Here is a 15,815-nt window from a genome sequence, read left to right as displayed (position 1 = left end):
CACTAGTGATTTAAGACAGAAAGGAAAGCAGGCATACAAATGTGGGAAACAGACCTAAACAATCCTTGACGTCGATACTTACCAGGGGGTGACCCATTCACAATTAGAAACCATAGCTTCCCTACAGTGTGGGGCAAAGTGGACTGACCTTTTTTGGCGAGGCTACTGTTGGGTTCATACTTCTCAATCAATACTTGGACTTGTTCTTGTTTTAAAGGTGGGTAAAGGATTTCATTTAGCCGGGGATCTCGCTGCTTAAGGTTGATAAAGTCCATCATCTGATCGACGGTAAGGTATGGTTTGCTTTTGGCACCACTAAAACCAATTAAAAACCAGAAATTAGAATATTTGTCCACCAAGTCTCATTCATATATTTGCATTTAACTATAGAGAAACAATATTGCCACACCTGGTAAGTGCATGCTAGATATCTGGACATTCCTATCTTATCCTGAAAACATGTGTTGCCCCATCACAGTTGCTGCATTCTATGGGATGCAAATATCTTTTGCAATCCCTGCCACTAAATCCCAATGCCCTTGAAGTATACCAGATGCATAAGAGAATCCACAGTAGGAAAACTTCGCATCTTGTGTGTAAAGAGGCACCACTCTCAATTGAACATAGACGTATAGGTTGTTTTTTGATTATGACACTAACCTTCTGGTTTAGTCATCAAATTCCCATATCCCACTTAATCATTTAGAGATGTATTTATTACTCATTACCAAAAAAAAGTAAACAACCTGGGTACATTTTTCTTTTCATTAAAGTTATGCTTCAGCAAAAATCTGTAAGTCTTCAACATAGCGTGACCCAAGCTTCCCGTTTCAAGCCTGACAACCCAAAAACAAGTTCAATGGTACAATTACTGCTGATGCTCAATACATTGTTGATAGCAATGAGCATCACAAAGTGGGCATATCCAGTGTCATTCTTAGCACTGTTGGCCTGTCTTCCACATAAAAAATCCTTATTTTGTTGATATATTTTGGATTGATTTTTTGTCATCATGTAGATTTCAGTGAACTAGGAAAGGTGAATTGCTACTGCCCTGCATTTGCCCTGGTGTTTTGGTTTGTTTCTTTTCTTTTTCTCATTCTTTTTTTTTTTTTTTCCAAAGGAATGTCTATATATTTTCTAAAATAAAAGCAAATGACTTTCAGCTGGGAGGGTTCTTAGCAATCCAGAGTTTTCATTTCACTAATGCGTGTCCGAGACATAACCTGACTGGTCCCCTGGTCAGAGTTCTTCCTGCATCATGCATGAGTCTACCTCCATGGACCCAAGATGCTCTACTCTAGCCATAATCTTCAAACCACACAGAGCCCCCCGGGGATACGAAAACATCAACACCCAGCAACAAATCATAGCAAACATCCACTCATTAAAAGCAGTGGTTGAACCTCACGGGTAGGAATGTTGATTGTCTCCAACAAATGACACAGAAGCATTGTTGTCATTCACAGTGCCCAAAGAGTTCTGTCTCCCTTTATTGCTCAAAATCCTGCCAGAGCCACCCCGAGCACCCCTGCAAGCTGAAAAAGAGTGGGTTAAAATGCTGTGTTGTTCTCTTACAATTCGGAAAAGATGTTATCAATTTCAGGTCGAGGGCAAAGGTTGTTCAGGAAAACTCTGTACACTTCTGGAGTGAAATCTTCTTGAGGTATTGAATCGTTCTGGGAAATAAAGCAACAGGGTCAGTGAAATGTCTTTTTCTTTCCCTAGCTTACCCCCGCTCCTTTTCATGTCTCTCTCTCCCTTCCTCTTTCTCCAGGAGGTCAGGGTAAACATTCAGAAAACATCTATGAGGCCAGCTGTAGAGTTCATTTGGACACTGGCTTTGAGGAATCAAAAGCCGTACTTTCTGTTGCTTTTTCATTATCATTTAAGCTTAAGAGATTTCTGCGTCTAAAGGGATGTTAAAGTGGTTTTTAAAGTATATTTACTAAGTAAGTTAGACCTAGCAAAACCAGGGTCTGTATAGCAGATTTCTTTTAGGTTGTTTTTTTCTTTTTTAGTTTTAATCTTTTTAAACAGTTGTTATAAAATACACATACCATAAAATTGACCATTTTAACCATTTTTCAGTGTACAGTGGCATGAAGAATTTTCACATTATTTATGTGCTATTTAGCAGATGTTTGAATGATTTTTTTAAAAGAGCAAAGGACCTGGAAATAGACATTTCAAAATGAAAACATAAATTCAAATTTTGTATCCTTTTTTTTCCCAAACAATGTTCCTTGTGGGTTAAGTAATCTGATAAATTGTAGAACAGTTTTTGTAAGTAGGACAGCACTAGTCATTATTTCTCACTGATTCCTCTTGGTCTTACTGTTTGGGAAGCAAGTCATTGATATAAAAAGTCATTTCTGTGACTTATTTTTCTGTTTAGTCGGGCTGCCATGGAAACCGGAAGCATGTATTCAAGCCTTTGTTAACAGGAAAGACATTCTTCATGCTGTTTTCCTATTTCAGGTATGTGTTTATATAATTATTTTTATTTTCAAGCCCTTAAACAAACAAAAAAAAAACCCTTCCTTTTACCATATGCATATGTTTTGAAAGGTACTTTTATAGAAATACCTAAAATTGTTCTCTGAAATTGTATCCTGCCTGCTAACAGATAAGAGAAATTAACTCACCACTTGGCAAACAGCAGGAGTCTCATATTTGTGGAATGAATGAATAAAATAATATTTCCTTTACTAAATCCATTTATAGAGCAGGAATAAAGTCTATTTTGCAAAACAGAATTTTGAGATAACCAAACAACACGTGTAGCACTATACATAGCAAGGTCCATTACCTAGCAGTGGTCCAATGTAGGATCGTTATACATGGGTCTTACTGAGCTTTTATTTTTTTCTCTCTTCTTGTGTTAGTTTAAAACCTCTTCTTCCTGAACTGGGTTTTGTCTTCCATTCTGGGCTACTGTTACATTTCACTGGTGTGGTATTTCAACACTAATTGTATTGTGCTCCCAGTTGTATGGTTCTGTTTCTTGCTAACACGCAGAACTACACAAACTAGGACCTGTGTGTTGCTTGTTAACTTCTAGATCTCCAGTGTGTAACATACAGTAAGTCCACAATAAATATTTACGAAATAAATAAATGTAATTTATGAGAAAGGTGGAAGTTGATAGGACAGAATTCCCATAGGATATCAGATTCAACTGAAGTCATTTATATAAGATTCCATATACATAATTTCATAGAACAGTATGCTTTCCTAAAACTCTGTTGGTTATTTACCAGCTGTGAATTAGGACTTCTTATTAAAGAGGAAAAATTAATAAGATAATCTAAATAAACACAATATTATTTTCATTGCCAGTTAGATGTTAGCACATAGAAAATAAACCACTTCAATACAGCTGATTTTCTTTGTCTCATTTTTCTTTGCCCAACTTGACTGATGAGGCTATCCTAAAGCCTCTGGGGTCAGTGTAGGAAAATAGGAGAAGAAATATTTTTGGAGACATGAGTTAAAATGAGCATCGTTGAAAGCTGAACTTAAAGGGTATAGGGGAGGTATTTGTGGAAAATCTATTGACAAGTCCTAATTCCTTACATCTTAAACAAGGCTGAAATTCACAAATCTCATTTAAATATTTTCATTTCCTGGATCTCATGATTTGGTGAAGTGGATGGAACAGATTCATTGTATCCTATCTGAGCAGGAGGAAACCCCCAATCCAACACTCTAAAGATCATACTCAATGTTCAAATACTCTTCTGTAATCCTTTCTGACCACACTAGCTAAAGATGGCACAGTCTTCTTTTGTGCTCAGAATCGGCATTTATATACTTTTATTATAACATCTATCACACAGTTCCCCCCATATTTTTTATATTTCTGATTTTCTACTAGACTGTGAGTTTTTGAGTGAAGTGACTATCTCTTCTTAAATTCCTTTGTGTCACAAACATGCTGCCAGGCATATAATAGTTACCCAATCAACGTCTGCTGGTGAACCCAGGACATGGGACCTGACCTAAGGTTTTTTGTCTTATAGTCTAAGACTTGGCTCACCACATCATGCTTCCAATACAAAACAGATCATCGGTGATTATTTGTTGCTATTGTTATCAGAAATTTTTGTAGGGACAATTAAGAAGGGTATTATAGTCTGAATTGGGCCCATTTATTCCAGAAACTGCAAAGTATTGGCAAACTTTAAAAATGAAGTTACTTCAATTCCATGCTTGGATACAAAGAATCCCAAAAGGGAAAAGATTCTTTTAAAATTTGATGGTTGTACCGATGGCATTTGTACTTCCAGATTCCATAGACCTAGTTATGACATATCCACATGCTAAATTAAAAATAAGAAAGAGAAAAAAACCCCACATATATGCAAATGAAAAATACTCAGAGGAAAATAATTAAGATTTACTGAGCACTTACTGTGTGCCAGATATGTGGAGCTTTACTTACATGTTCTCATTTGATCCCTTGTCAACTTTATGTGGTTGTGACCCTTTTCAGATGCAAACACTAGGGACATGGCAGCTTATAAAACTTGTCGAAGGTCCCAAGTGTTTGTGTATGGAGCTGCTATGGCTTTGAATCTAGGTTGTTTGATTCCATTACTCACACATAATCCAACAAACTAAATGTTCACATCAACTTATTCTCAGTATTTTTGTTCTAAATCTGTAAGGCAAAATTGAGTTGGCCAGAGAGTACGTGAAATAATTACAAGTAAATTAGTCATAATACACCAAATTCTTAGTGTGGTTTAAAGATAGAATTTTGATATTAGTGATTTTAGGAGTCACAGTTACATAAATGATTGTATTTCTGATTTATATTCTGGGTGTATGGCATAGGAGAAAGGCAATATATTATAGTCATCCTGGGAGAAGTTTTTTTACATTTTATTTATTGTATTCCTCAGTAAAATTTGTGGTACTCTTTTTAAAAAATATTTTATTTATTTATTTATGTATTTGAGAGAGAGAGAGCATAAGCAGGGAGAGAGACAGAGGGGGAGAGAGAGAGAGAATCTCAAGCAGACTCTGTGCTGAGCGCAGGGCCCGATGGAGGGCTTGATCTCACGACCCTGAAATCATGACCTGAGCAGAAACCAAGAGTTGGGTGCTTAACCAACTGAGCCATCCAGGTGCCCTCTATGGTATTCTTTTTTTTTTTTTTTTTAAAGATTTTGTTTATTTATTTGAGAGAGAGGCACAGTGAGAGAGGGAACACATGCAGGGGAAGAGGGAGAGGGAGAAGCGGACTTCCCGCTGAGCAGGGAGCCCGACGCGGGGCTCAATCCCAGGACCCTGGGACAATGATCTGAGCCGAAGACAGATGCTTAATGACTGAGCCACCCAGGCGCCCCTATGGTATTCTTTAAATCCAAAATAATCACTGTTTTCCTTGGTATTAAACATAAGTTCATAACTATAATAAACCTTATTATTTAAAGCAAATACACCTGACCCTTGAACAATGCAGAGGTTTGGGGGTGCCGAACCTCTGCCACACAGTCAAAAATCTATGTATAACTTTTGATTCCTCAAAAACTTTACTAATAGCCTACTGTTGATTGGGAGCCTTACTGATAACATCAGTAGTCGATTAACACAGATTTTGTATATTATATATATTCTATATGGTATTCTTAGAATAACATAGCCTAGAGAAAAGAAAATATTAAGAAAATCATAAGGAAGAGAAAATACATTTACAATACTGTACTGTGTTTACTGAAAAAATCCATATATAAGTGGACCTGTGCGATTTAAAAATCTGTGTTGTTCTGGGGTCAACTGTCCATGGATTCATTCCTATCTTGTTCATTAAAGTGCCAGTGCTATGTAATACTATAACACAACTCCAAATGTCACTGAGCTATTTTCAAGTTAATAAGCCTGAAATCAAAGGCAATTTGGTACAAGTAAACTACTTTCAGTTCTCAGAAAATTTGTGGGTAAAATGGTAATTTTCTGAATATGGAAAGGTCTCCGAAGGTCTCCCTGGAAAATATGTTTGGATTATTAATAGAAGGACAGTAATTGCTTTTTCTCTCTTTTTAGATACAGTGCTACTTTTTAACAATTAAGGTAACTTTGGCAAGCAACTGTAATCTCTAAAGGAGTACCCTCTAAAGGAATGTGTTATTCCAGCAGATCGTGTTGGCCAGGATACAACTTCAAGTGCATTAATTATCCCTAACAATGTGCACAAAGATAATGTTTAAAAAATCTCAACAGGATATCCACTGTGTTTCTGGTAATGTATCTATTTACAGAACACAATTCAATCTAGTCTGAACGACCACTGGCTATGAAATGAGGCTCCCAGATATACAGCGCTCTCTACCATTTATGTAACCTTTTCTTCTGTGTAGTGTTTAAAACACCTCTTGTCAGTGTATTCAGAATCTTTTTCCTAATTAGTGGATACTTTCTAGAACCTCTGTTCTGTAGATTTGAAATTACAACACGGATTTAAAATACAGGCAGTTTAGGGAAACATTTACTTCCTAGCCCTGAAATTATCTTTGGTTTTTAGATCTTTAGAAAGCATCCTAATTCTACAAATCGTCAGTCCTCCAAGTAAAGTATACTTTACTATGAATAATGATCTTTCAAGACTTCATGATGGAGGTTGATTCTGTTCTTTTAAAAATCTCCAATTTGTTTTCAGAAAATTATCATAACATCTAAATTACTAAAGATAATTTTTTTTTCAATTTAAACATAACTCCTGTTATTTGAATCTTATTTTCTTTTAATAATGTCTCCAGTTGATATTGGTCTGAAAGCATGAACCTGTAATAGACATAGTGGATTGTAAAAACTCAATTTATATTTATTGACTGAATTGTCAGAATCCAATTGTTTAGAAAATTGCCATTTACAGAGAATTGGTTGATGGATTTGATTTTCTAGTCAGCTTCATTTTCTATTCTTTCCTTCCCTTAGCTAGATTTATAATAGGTTAAAATTTTTGGTCATTATAGTCGTAAGATGTTATCCAGTAAAGGTAAAATCAGGAGGAATTGCAGAGGAAAAATATTCTTTTCATGTCTTTCTAAATTCATCTCTCAAGCTTTCTTTTTATGCTTAAATGCAGAGGTCTTTTTTGTTACTCAGACCAGTAAATTCTTTCCAGCCTCAGGGCTTTGCACACATTGTTTTCTTTTTCTGGAATGATCCTCTCTTATTCGCAATGGCAGCACTCTACTCCTTTTGCTCATGGCACCACTCCCCACCCCGCCCCCCATTTACACTTGTGTTGGTCCACATGTTTGAGGAGAGCCTGCAGAAACTCTGTGGTCCTTGAATCTTGGGACTATATTTTGTTCACTACCCCATTCTCAGTGCCTGAGTAAGAGCTCAAGAAATATTTGTTGAGCAAACAATGGGACCTTAACTGGCATATCTATCCTACCCCAGAGCATCTAAGAAAGAGCAATAATAAGTTTGGTCATTTTATTTTGCTTATGAAAGTGAAGGTTAAATTGTTTGGGGGAGCCTCTCTGTGGCTCTGTCCAGTGTTGGCAGCATCACCAGCCTTTTCTACCTATAACAGGAAACTCAGAGTGGGGGAGAACTCTTTCATTTCTTTCCGTTACCTACCAAAGTCCTTAATAAACTTCACTTTTCTGAAAAGTATTCACAACAAAAATGGGCTGACAAATTTAGTAATAGCACTCAATACTTTTTCATAAACTAATGATAAGTTTAGCAATGGCTTCTTAACTTCATTCAATGCAACTTGAACATTGCCAGAGTGTTCCAAGAGGCTCAAAGTTTCTCCCTATAGTATAAGTGTTATCCTTGGGAAAGAGCTTACTTGTTGCTTAGATACTAGGATAAAAATAATTTGCAATGGAGAGACGAGTTCTGCATATAGCCTGAGAAAAATGTTTTATACAACAGACTCCGATCTCCTAGAAATGACGGTAACAAATAATTTTAGAGCCAGTTATATAGAAATGCATTGAAATGAAGGCAAATTAATTTGTGTGGGCAACATACATGGGTGCCTCCAATGTGTTGGGCCTAAAAAAAAAGCATGATACGTGGTTTTCCTCTCATCCACTTTACCACAATATGAGCAAAGTAGGGGGTCTCCAAACTGAGCCTGCACTCCTCTCAGCAAAAACTTTGTGAGCACAGCCCTGCAGAGTATGTCAACATAGTTATGTCTAAACATGTGTTACCATATTAATTGCGTATTAACTTATACCTCTTAAAACTAGACATTTAAAAAGGATGGAATGTGATGAAATGGATATTTCAAATATCTTCCTAACCATAATCCATAATTATTAGCTAACATCTCCAGGGACATCAACAAAGGATTTGTTATTAAGGAGAAGTTTAAATTCTTAACAATAATACATTTTGGTCAATACCTTTTTATATTAGATGTTTCTTAAAAATCATTATTTACAAAGAACAAGGGTCTTTCTAGATCAACATATTGGGTTTATGGGAATGAAAGAAAATATAATTATGGTGGCCCCATACATTGTAAATATTAACAAGTGAGTCCTATGGTCTTCTTAATTTAAAAAAGTGTTTGGGTAATACGGGGGCAAGTTATATTTCAGTGTAATTATTCACAGCTATTTAGTAGTGCTAATTTTAGAAAAGCAACATGCTCACCCTTGAAGATGGAAGACTACAAGCCTCTAAAGCAGTTTCGACTCGCTTCCGGTCTGCTGAGAACAAGCGGTATATGCTGTGAAGTGAAATCACAACAGTGAGTTATGGATCATAGGTTTATAGATGATACCAACCGACAGTATCCCATTGAATCAAACCCTTTTGTCATTCAAGATATCCACTGTTCCATGCATCTGCATATAGGTTCTAAAAGATCTATGTATGTGCTTTTTAAAATGAAGATGTTTAATATAAAATCAACATCTTGAGGCAAAGGTGATGACCCAATTAAAAAACATTGTCCTAAATAGCCTCTAAGAGTAAGCACTAAAATACATCCTTGATAACTCGGTCTCCTTGCTGCTACCTATTGCTCTAAAGGTTTACATTATTGACATTATAAAGAAACAAGTAATTACTACTATTATTAATAATAATTTAACATTGCAATGAACAGGAGCCTACAAGTAGCTAGTAGGTCAAAGGGTAAAGATTAAGGATGCATTCTAAAAAAGAAAATTTATGTGTATCAGCTATACTTCAATAAAAAAGTGGTCAATTTATTGACAAATAGAGTTTAAGTATTATATTAAAAATAGAATTGAATATAAGAATTTGAATTTATGGGTTCTATCAAAACATGACAAAATCTAGCATCCAGAGCCCACCAGTCCCACAAGGATTATGGTAGAGTTGAATTGTCATTGTCTCCTCCAGATGGGGTTTCACTCCAGTTCTTCGGGCTCCTGGCTTGCTTCATCCCCTAAATTCCCTGACCGGTTTCTGTTGACATTTGAGTTTGCAGCCCCTCCTTCAAGGCTAGCATCATCTTGGTAGAAAGAGACACTGAAGTTGCCCAATTGCCATTCCTAGAACAGATCTGAATCTTAAAGGCCTTTTGGGTTTAACAGTAAGTTTCCCCCACCCCTTCCCCCCTCTTCCTGCTTTGTTGTTTCTTGAAAATGATGCCACAGTAAAATCTCTATGAGGAAACCAGCTGCATTGATGTGAACATGGGGCATGAGGGAGAACGGGGTTACCATGCGTTCTCAGGCTCCCACTTGGGCCAGTGGAGAAACAAAACAGAGCCATGGCACAGAGTCAAATCTTTGAGAAAAGAACATGAACACTGACTGGGAAATGCTCCCGTAGCTTACTTTTTGAGAGGAATGCGCCCTTCTGGAGTGACTTGCAGCTTAAGCTTAGTATAGCTGTTGGAGAAACAGAAAAGAAAGTGTTTAATCTTTAAAAAGCTGTCTATTAAAGAATAAAATATATAGAAAAGTGTTCATGCGTATGCACCGGTTGCTGAATCTCAACAAACTGTCCAGGCCTCTGCAGTCGGCACTCGAATCAAGAAATAGAAGCTTCTCCCTTTAGCAGCATCCCAAAAGCCCCTCTCATGCCCCTTTCCAGAGCCAGGCCCGCAAAGGGAACCATTATTCTGACTTCAAACAACCTACATTTCTTTTTGGCCGGTTTTGCACTTTATATAAATGGAATCACATCCTTTTGTGTCTGGCTTCTTTCATTCCATATTATGTTTTTGATATCCATCCTCATTTTTTGTTTATAGCTGTGGATCATTCACTCTCATTGCAAAGTATTTGACTGTGTCAATATAACTACTGCATTTCTCTCTTCGACTGCTTTTGGACATGTGGATAGAGAGACAGAGCAACAGAAATTTCAAACGCTGCTGATGGGTGTGTGGATTGGGATTACCACTTTAGGAAACTGCATATGACCCATCAATCCCCCATCTAGATGTAGAGGTAGCAGAAAGGCTTATAATGGATTCATCAAAAGGCATGTTCTAGAATGTCCATAGCAGCTATTCGTAGGGAGACACTTGTTGGAAAGGGACATTTGCAATCGATAATGATTAGCCAAAGAGAGGTTTACTGGCTATAACATGCAACGTTCCAGATAAGACGTCTTCTTTATCTCCGTGTCCCCTTCCACTAATATCACCTGGCACAATAGATGTTCTAGAAATGTCTGTTAGTTGAAGGATGGAGAGATCAGAGTCAGTAAAAAGAAAGAAGAAAGGAAGGGGGTAGGGAGAGGCATTAGAAGGGTCTTCAAGGTGACAAACTAAAGAGGAGATGATCACATGAAAAAAACATTTAAGTGAAGACCTATGGAATACTAACAGTAAAAGGAATTCACAGAAGAGTAATAAAGAAATGTAGGCTGGAGTCTTAGGTCTCGAATGATGGGTATGTCTTACAGAAGAAGAGGAAAAAGAGAAAGGTAATAAAATAGAGGACTAGTAATGTTTCCACTTGTGGTTTTGATTTCAAGGCTTCCCAACCTCCTGGCCATCCATAGCTTCCAAAGTGAATGCAGCCAGCTCTCCTTGCTTCTCGTCTGGCAAAAATCATTATTTTCCTTGGTCAAATTATTTTTAGAAAGACTGTGTAATTCCAGAGTGATTGGGTAATCCTGTTTTGCTTCTCAGTCCTTCTCGTTTTCACTCTGTGCCTCCCTCCACATCTTTTTCTCTTTTCTTCCTAACACTTTCTGTGATGGTCTAAGGGCAGGAATCAGGACATCAGCCTATTGATTTAGGCAGGCAGGGAAGTTATTATAGCATCTATCAGAGATCTAAGACTGGAGAGAAATGAGTACCGTATGTTCTTCTTTCCCTTTGTCAGATTAATAATTGATATGACACAGGCCTATGTAGAAGCAAAGGGCTCTCTGAAATTGATAATTTTTGGTTCTGAGCACAGCTGCCGGGATTTGGACGTGTCTCCTTATAGTGTGTCAAAGACACTGACATTCAGAGGAGCTCAGCCTAACATGGATGTGCAGCTCAGAGGAAAAGAGCGATCTGTCTTGGAAGTTTTCCAATTCCAAACAGTGGAGGTATCAGTTCTCTAACAAATCCCAAAGGGAAGTTTATGTTTATCAATGTGCGAAGTCGGTGCAGCATAAACAAAAGACTCACAAAGGAGAAAGGAAACTGACTCAGAAGAAGCAACACCCTTAGTAATAAAATTAGAGCTACTTACGCTTTTTCCAGAAATGCGTCTCTTGACATGTTTTGGGCCAGCAGGTTTGTTGCCAAACTGAAAACCTCATTTGTCCATTCCTGAAAGATGTAAATCACACTTGCATTAGCTTAAATACTCTCCAGTCATTAGACACATGTTTTTAGCTAGGCTACCAGGAAGGGCAAATTTGTTCAATTTGTATGCCTAAGGGATTTTTTTGTCTTTCTTTTCTTTTTCTTTCTTTTTTTCTCTTTCTTTTTTCTTTCTTTCTCTCTCTCTCTCTCCTTCCCTCTCTTCCTTTCTTCCTTCCTTCCCTCCCTCCCTCGATCTTTCTTTCTATCTTTTGTAAAAATGACATAATTAAATTCAAGTCCCCGAGTTACTGCTCCTTTCTAAGGAAATGTTCTTTACACATAAACAAAATTTTGTCTGCTTTTAAAAATCCTTATTTATAGGGAACTGGCAGATTGCCTTTCAGTAAACAAGTATTTTTTACTACTTTCCTAGCATTATAAATAGATAAAGAGTTATAGAAAAGTTGAAAATATAGTCAAATGTATTTTCAGTACACCTGCAGATGTAATCTTCCTGCTTTACTACTCAAGCCAAAGCAGCTATACCAGGGAACCTTTAAATATTAATTACAGTTCTAGAAGTTCTTGAAACCATTTGCAGTCACAATGTGACACTCTCCCAATTCTGTCGGTCCCTCACTACTCCCCTAATCTTAGTCCCTACCTCAAACCACTCACCAGTGATCTCACTTGGCTTCCAAGAAAATGGAAAAGAGCAAATCCACACAAAAAGTTGAAGTTCCATTTTGAGTGATGGTTTTGAACACAAAATTAATGTCTTGCCCCCCCCCTTCTTTAAGAGAAGACAAGAGAGCTAAGAAACCATGTTTTTTAATTCAACAGCTTTTCCATCTCATTGTATTATTTCTGCTGTTGTTTTGTTGGCCTTCTGTGTTTTGCCTCCTGACTTAAGGCACTGATAATATACCATCATGTAACACAGTGACATTTGAGGTAGGACGTGGGGTATAGAGTGCTGAAGGAGGGAAGAGGGAATTCTAAGCAAAGAAAACTGGGAGAAAAACCAGAGGTAAGCACATATAGTAGGACTCAGAGGGAATGGGGAGGAGTTTAATAGGAATTGGAAAAAAGAAGGTGAGTTGCAATGAGAAAAGTAGAGTTGGGGGCAGAGTATGGAGAGCATTTAAGTCTGTTGAGGTATCTGGAGATAATTTAGCAAGAAATGTGAAATTACTGAAGGCCCATTTTTGGGTGAGAGATGAGGAGAGCTGAGGCCAGATTGTGTGTAGGGAGATTATCTGGTGGCCATTTGGAGGATGGAGTTGAAGCTGAGAAACCAAAAAGAAGGAACTCAGTTAAGAAGCTGTCCCAGTTTAGGAGAGAATTTTGGGGGCCTTGACCTCTATACACTATTGGTGGAGGGCTTGGAAGATCACAGCACAGAGTAATTGTGAGTGAAGCAAAAGAACTGACCACCACACTTTATGTATGAGCACAGAAGCACTGGAATAACTTTTTAACAGCTTTAAAATAAATTTCCTCAAGTCTGATCATTTTAAACTAAGACTAACTACTAGCTCTGGTTTTTATAGTGTGTTTCTGGTATAATAGTTTCTGAGCTAAGGGTCCAACTTTAGACATTCCTACCTCGATGGGAACTTTACCATTTTGTATGTTTACTGGGGGTCAATTCCACACCTGAAATAGGTACAGTGAAGGCATTATGAAGAGTTGGGGAAATTTAAGTTGGGTCTGACCTTTTAGGTCAAAAGGTAAGGTCTCTATTATACCCAGCCCAATAGAAATACCATGTGAGCTACATATATAATTTAAAAATTTCTAGTAGCCACATTAAAAAAGTAGAAGTAAACAGGTGAAACTAGCTTTAATATATATATTTTTAGCTAATATTTCATAAACATTACTAATCATGTACTCAACATAGAATTGAGATATTTTGTATTCTTTTTATGTGCCTAGTCTTTAAAGTGAGGTACGGGTTTTACACTTACAGCCCATCTCAGTTGGCATTGGCAACCTTCCAGGTACTCAGCCACAGGTAGCTGGTGCCTGTGGCTGCAGCATTTGGTCAGGTCTTCTAGATCCTTAGCTCTTTTTATGGGTCCTTTATCAAACCAGTTGAAGGACAGCATCATCACCACCTTTACCACATAGCCACAGTTAGCTCATTTAGCAAGTCAAGTGTAATTTATTTTCATCACATTCTCAGAATGTGAGCATCTAAATTTCCAAGTGTGGAATTCCTAGAATTCACTGGCTTCCTGCAGCCTTTTGAGATGTTCAAAAGATCTGACCCAGGCTACATCAAAGATTCAGGGACTAATGCAATGACCAAGGGAACTTTAGAAATCACCCTACTCTTGGTTGGGTACTGGTCTCAGTCTATATCACACTGAGCTAAAACAACATGTGTCTTACTTTGGTTTCCCCAGGAGCAGACCCTGAGACAAGGATTTATGAAGAAGGGTTTATTATGAAGGGTTTTCTGGCACCTTTATAGGGGACTGAGCAGGATTGGGGGTAGAAAGGTTGAAGGAAGAAGGAAGAAGGCAGATGGTAACTTTGGCTTTCTCCATCCTGATATAGACCACACATCAAAGTTGAGTTTTTGATGAAGAACAAGGGAGCTGGAGTGTGGTAATGCCTGTGCCTGTTATTCTTGGTTAAGGGCTAGTGGAGGGGATGGAATCCCCAGGCACTTCCTGGTTTCTTTGATAGTAGGCAAAGGGGGTTCCAGATCCAGAGGGAGCAGCCACCAAAGAGACAAGGGTCCTGGCTGTTGGAAGTGAAAGCATTGTGTATGAAAGTGGAAAAGGACTGGAAGGGACACAGGCAGAGCCCTCTAGAGTTTACTATAGCAGGATACCATATCTCAGGACTTTTGGGTACATTGTGCAACCAAAGCCTTGAGGGAATGGATTCCCATATGTTCTAGAGCAGTGCTTCTGAATCTTTCATGTACATAGAAACTGCTGGGGGCAGGAGGGGGTGGAGGGTCTTGCTGAAATGCAGATGATGATTCAGGAAGTCTGGAGAGGGGACAGAGAATGTGCATCCCAAGCGAAGTCTGCTGAACCATGCTAGGAGCAGCAAGGTTTTAGAGTAGACTTGCAGCACTGATGGAAAGTTTGGTAGAAATGAAGGACTTTAAGCTCCACACCAGATCTTTGGACTCAGAATCCACGTATTTTTTAAGAAACCTTTGTATTTTTTTTTTTTTTTAATATTAATGTTTGTTTGAGCATGCTGCTGGGCCAGGAACAGCATTTTCAGTAGCAAGGTGTGCCAGGGCCTGGTTTAGGAAACATTATTCTAATCTTTGTCTGCTTGATCCCCAAGCAAATAAAGAACTTATTTTAGTTACAAAAGGTTCTCACAGCTGCATTAAGAACAACATGGCTAAAAAACTGTGGCCAGAGCTGCTTAAAGTAGCCTCGGCTCATCCAGAGATTATGGCATATGCTTTGCGGCAGGATAGACAGATCCCACCCTGGCAGGATTCTCATACATCCAATGCTCTGCCCTGATGAGTTTGGCACTGGAAGGACAGCTTCTTATTTCAATCTGGAGGGTTGGTTTTTCTACTTTGATAGACAAGATTCTGATGATTACCACTAAACTTGGCTCTGCTTCTATTTCAACCCTGAAGCTTCTTAAATGACATTTTCTGTTTTATGATCAAACTTTTTGCACACAGGGGATAACAGAGACCTGAATGAGAGAAAACATATCTGAAGGTCAACTTCCATGGAATTTCATCTGGAGTTTAAGGGCACATGTTTGTGCCTTAACATCTGCAAGACCGTTTGTGCAATTCCCTCACCACGCGGATGAGGGCACACTTACTGAGATGCCGGGCTTGACACCATTATAGATCCCAAATTTTCCTACCAGGTCGAAAAGTCAACGCACTTTTATTTCTTTTTTTTTTTTTTAAAGATTTTATTTATTTATTTAAGAGAGAGAGAATGAGAGACAGAGAGCATGAGAGGAAGGAGGGTCAGAGGGAGAAGCAGACTCCCTGCCGAGCAGGGAGCCCGATGCGGGACTCGATCCCGGGACTCCAGGATCATGACCTGAGCCGAAGGCAGCCGCTTAACCAACTGAGCCACCCAGGCGC

At 38.2% G+C, this 15,815-nt stretch overlaps 1 protein-coding gene across 1 annotated transcript in view; it reads right to left on the bottom strand.

The window, feature by feature from the left end:
• The window catches only part of PLCB1 (phospholipase C beta 1), a 567,798-nt gene that overhangs the window by 139,994 nt on the left and 411,989 nt on the right, over positions 1-15,815 (bottom strand). The window contains exons 5-9 of the mRNA XM_081832287.1: positions 11,658-11,737; positions 9,795-9,848; positions 8,638-8,713; positions 1,579-1,679; positions 149-315 (exon numbers count right to left, since the gene is read on the bottom strand). Of these exons, the coding sequence (XP_081688413.1) occupies positions 149-315; positions 1,579-1,679; positions 8,638-8,713; positions 9,795-9,848; positions 11,658-11,737 (478 nt within the window). The remainder of the gene's footprint in view (positions 1-148; positions 316-1,578; positions 1,680-8,637; positions 8,714-9,794; positions 9,849-11,657; positions 11,738-15,815) is intronic.

The sequence above is a fragment of the Leptonychotes weddellii genome, chromosome 10, assembly GCF_054177405.1.
Source record: "Leptonychotes weddellii isolate Sample4059 chromosome 10, ASM5417740v2, whole genome shotgun sequence".
Taxonomy (NCBI): domain Eukaryota; kingdom Metazoa; phylum Chordata; class Mammalia; order Carnivora; family Phocidae; genus Leptonychotes; species Leptonychotes weddellii.
The sequence above is the reverse complement of the archived record's forward strand: the minus strand, read 5'-3'. Positions and strand labels throughout refer to the sequence as shown.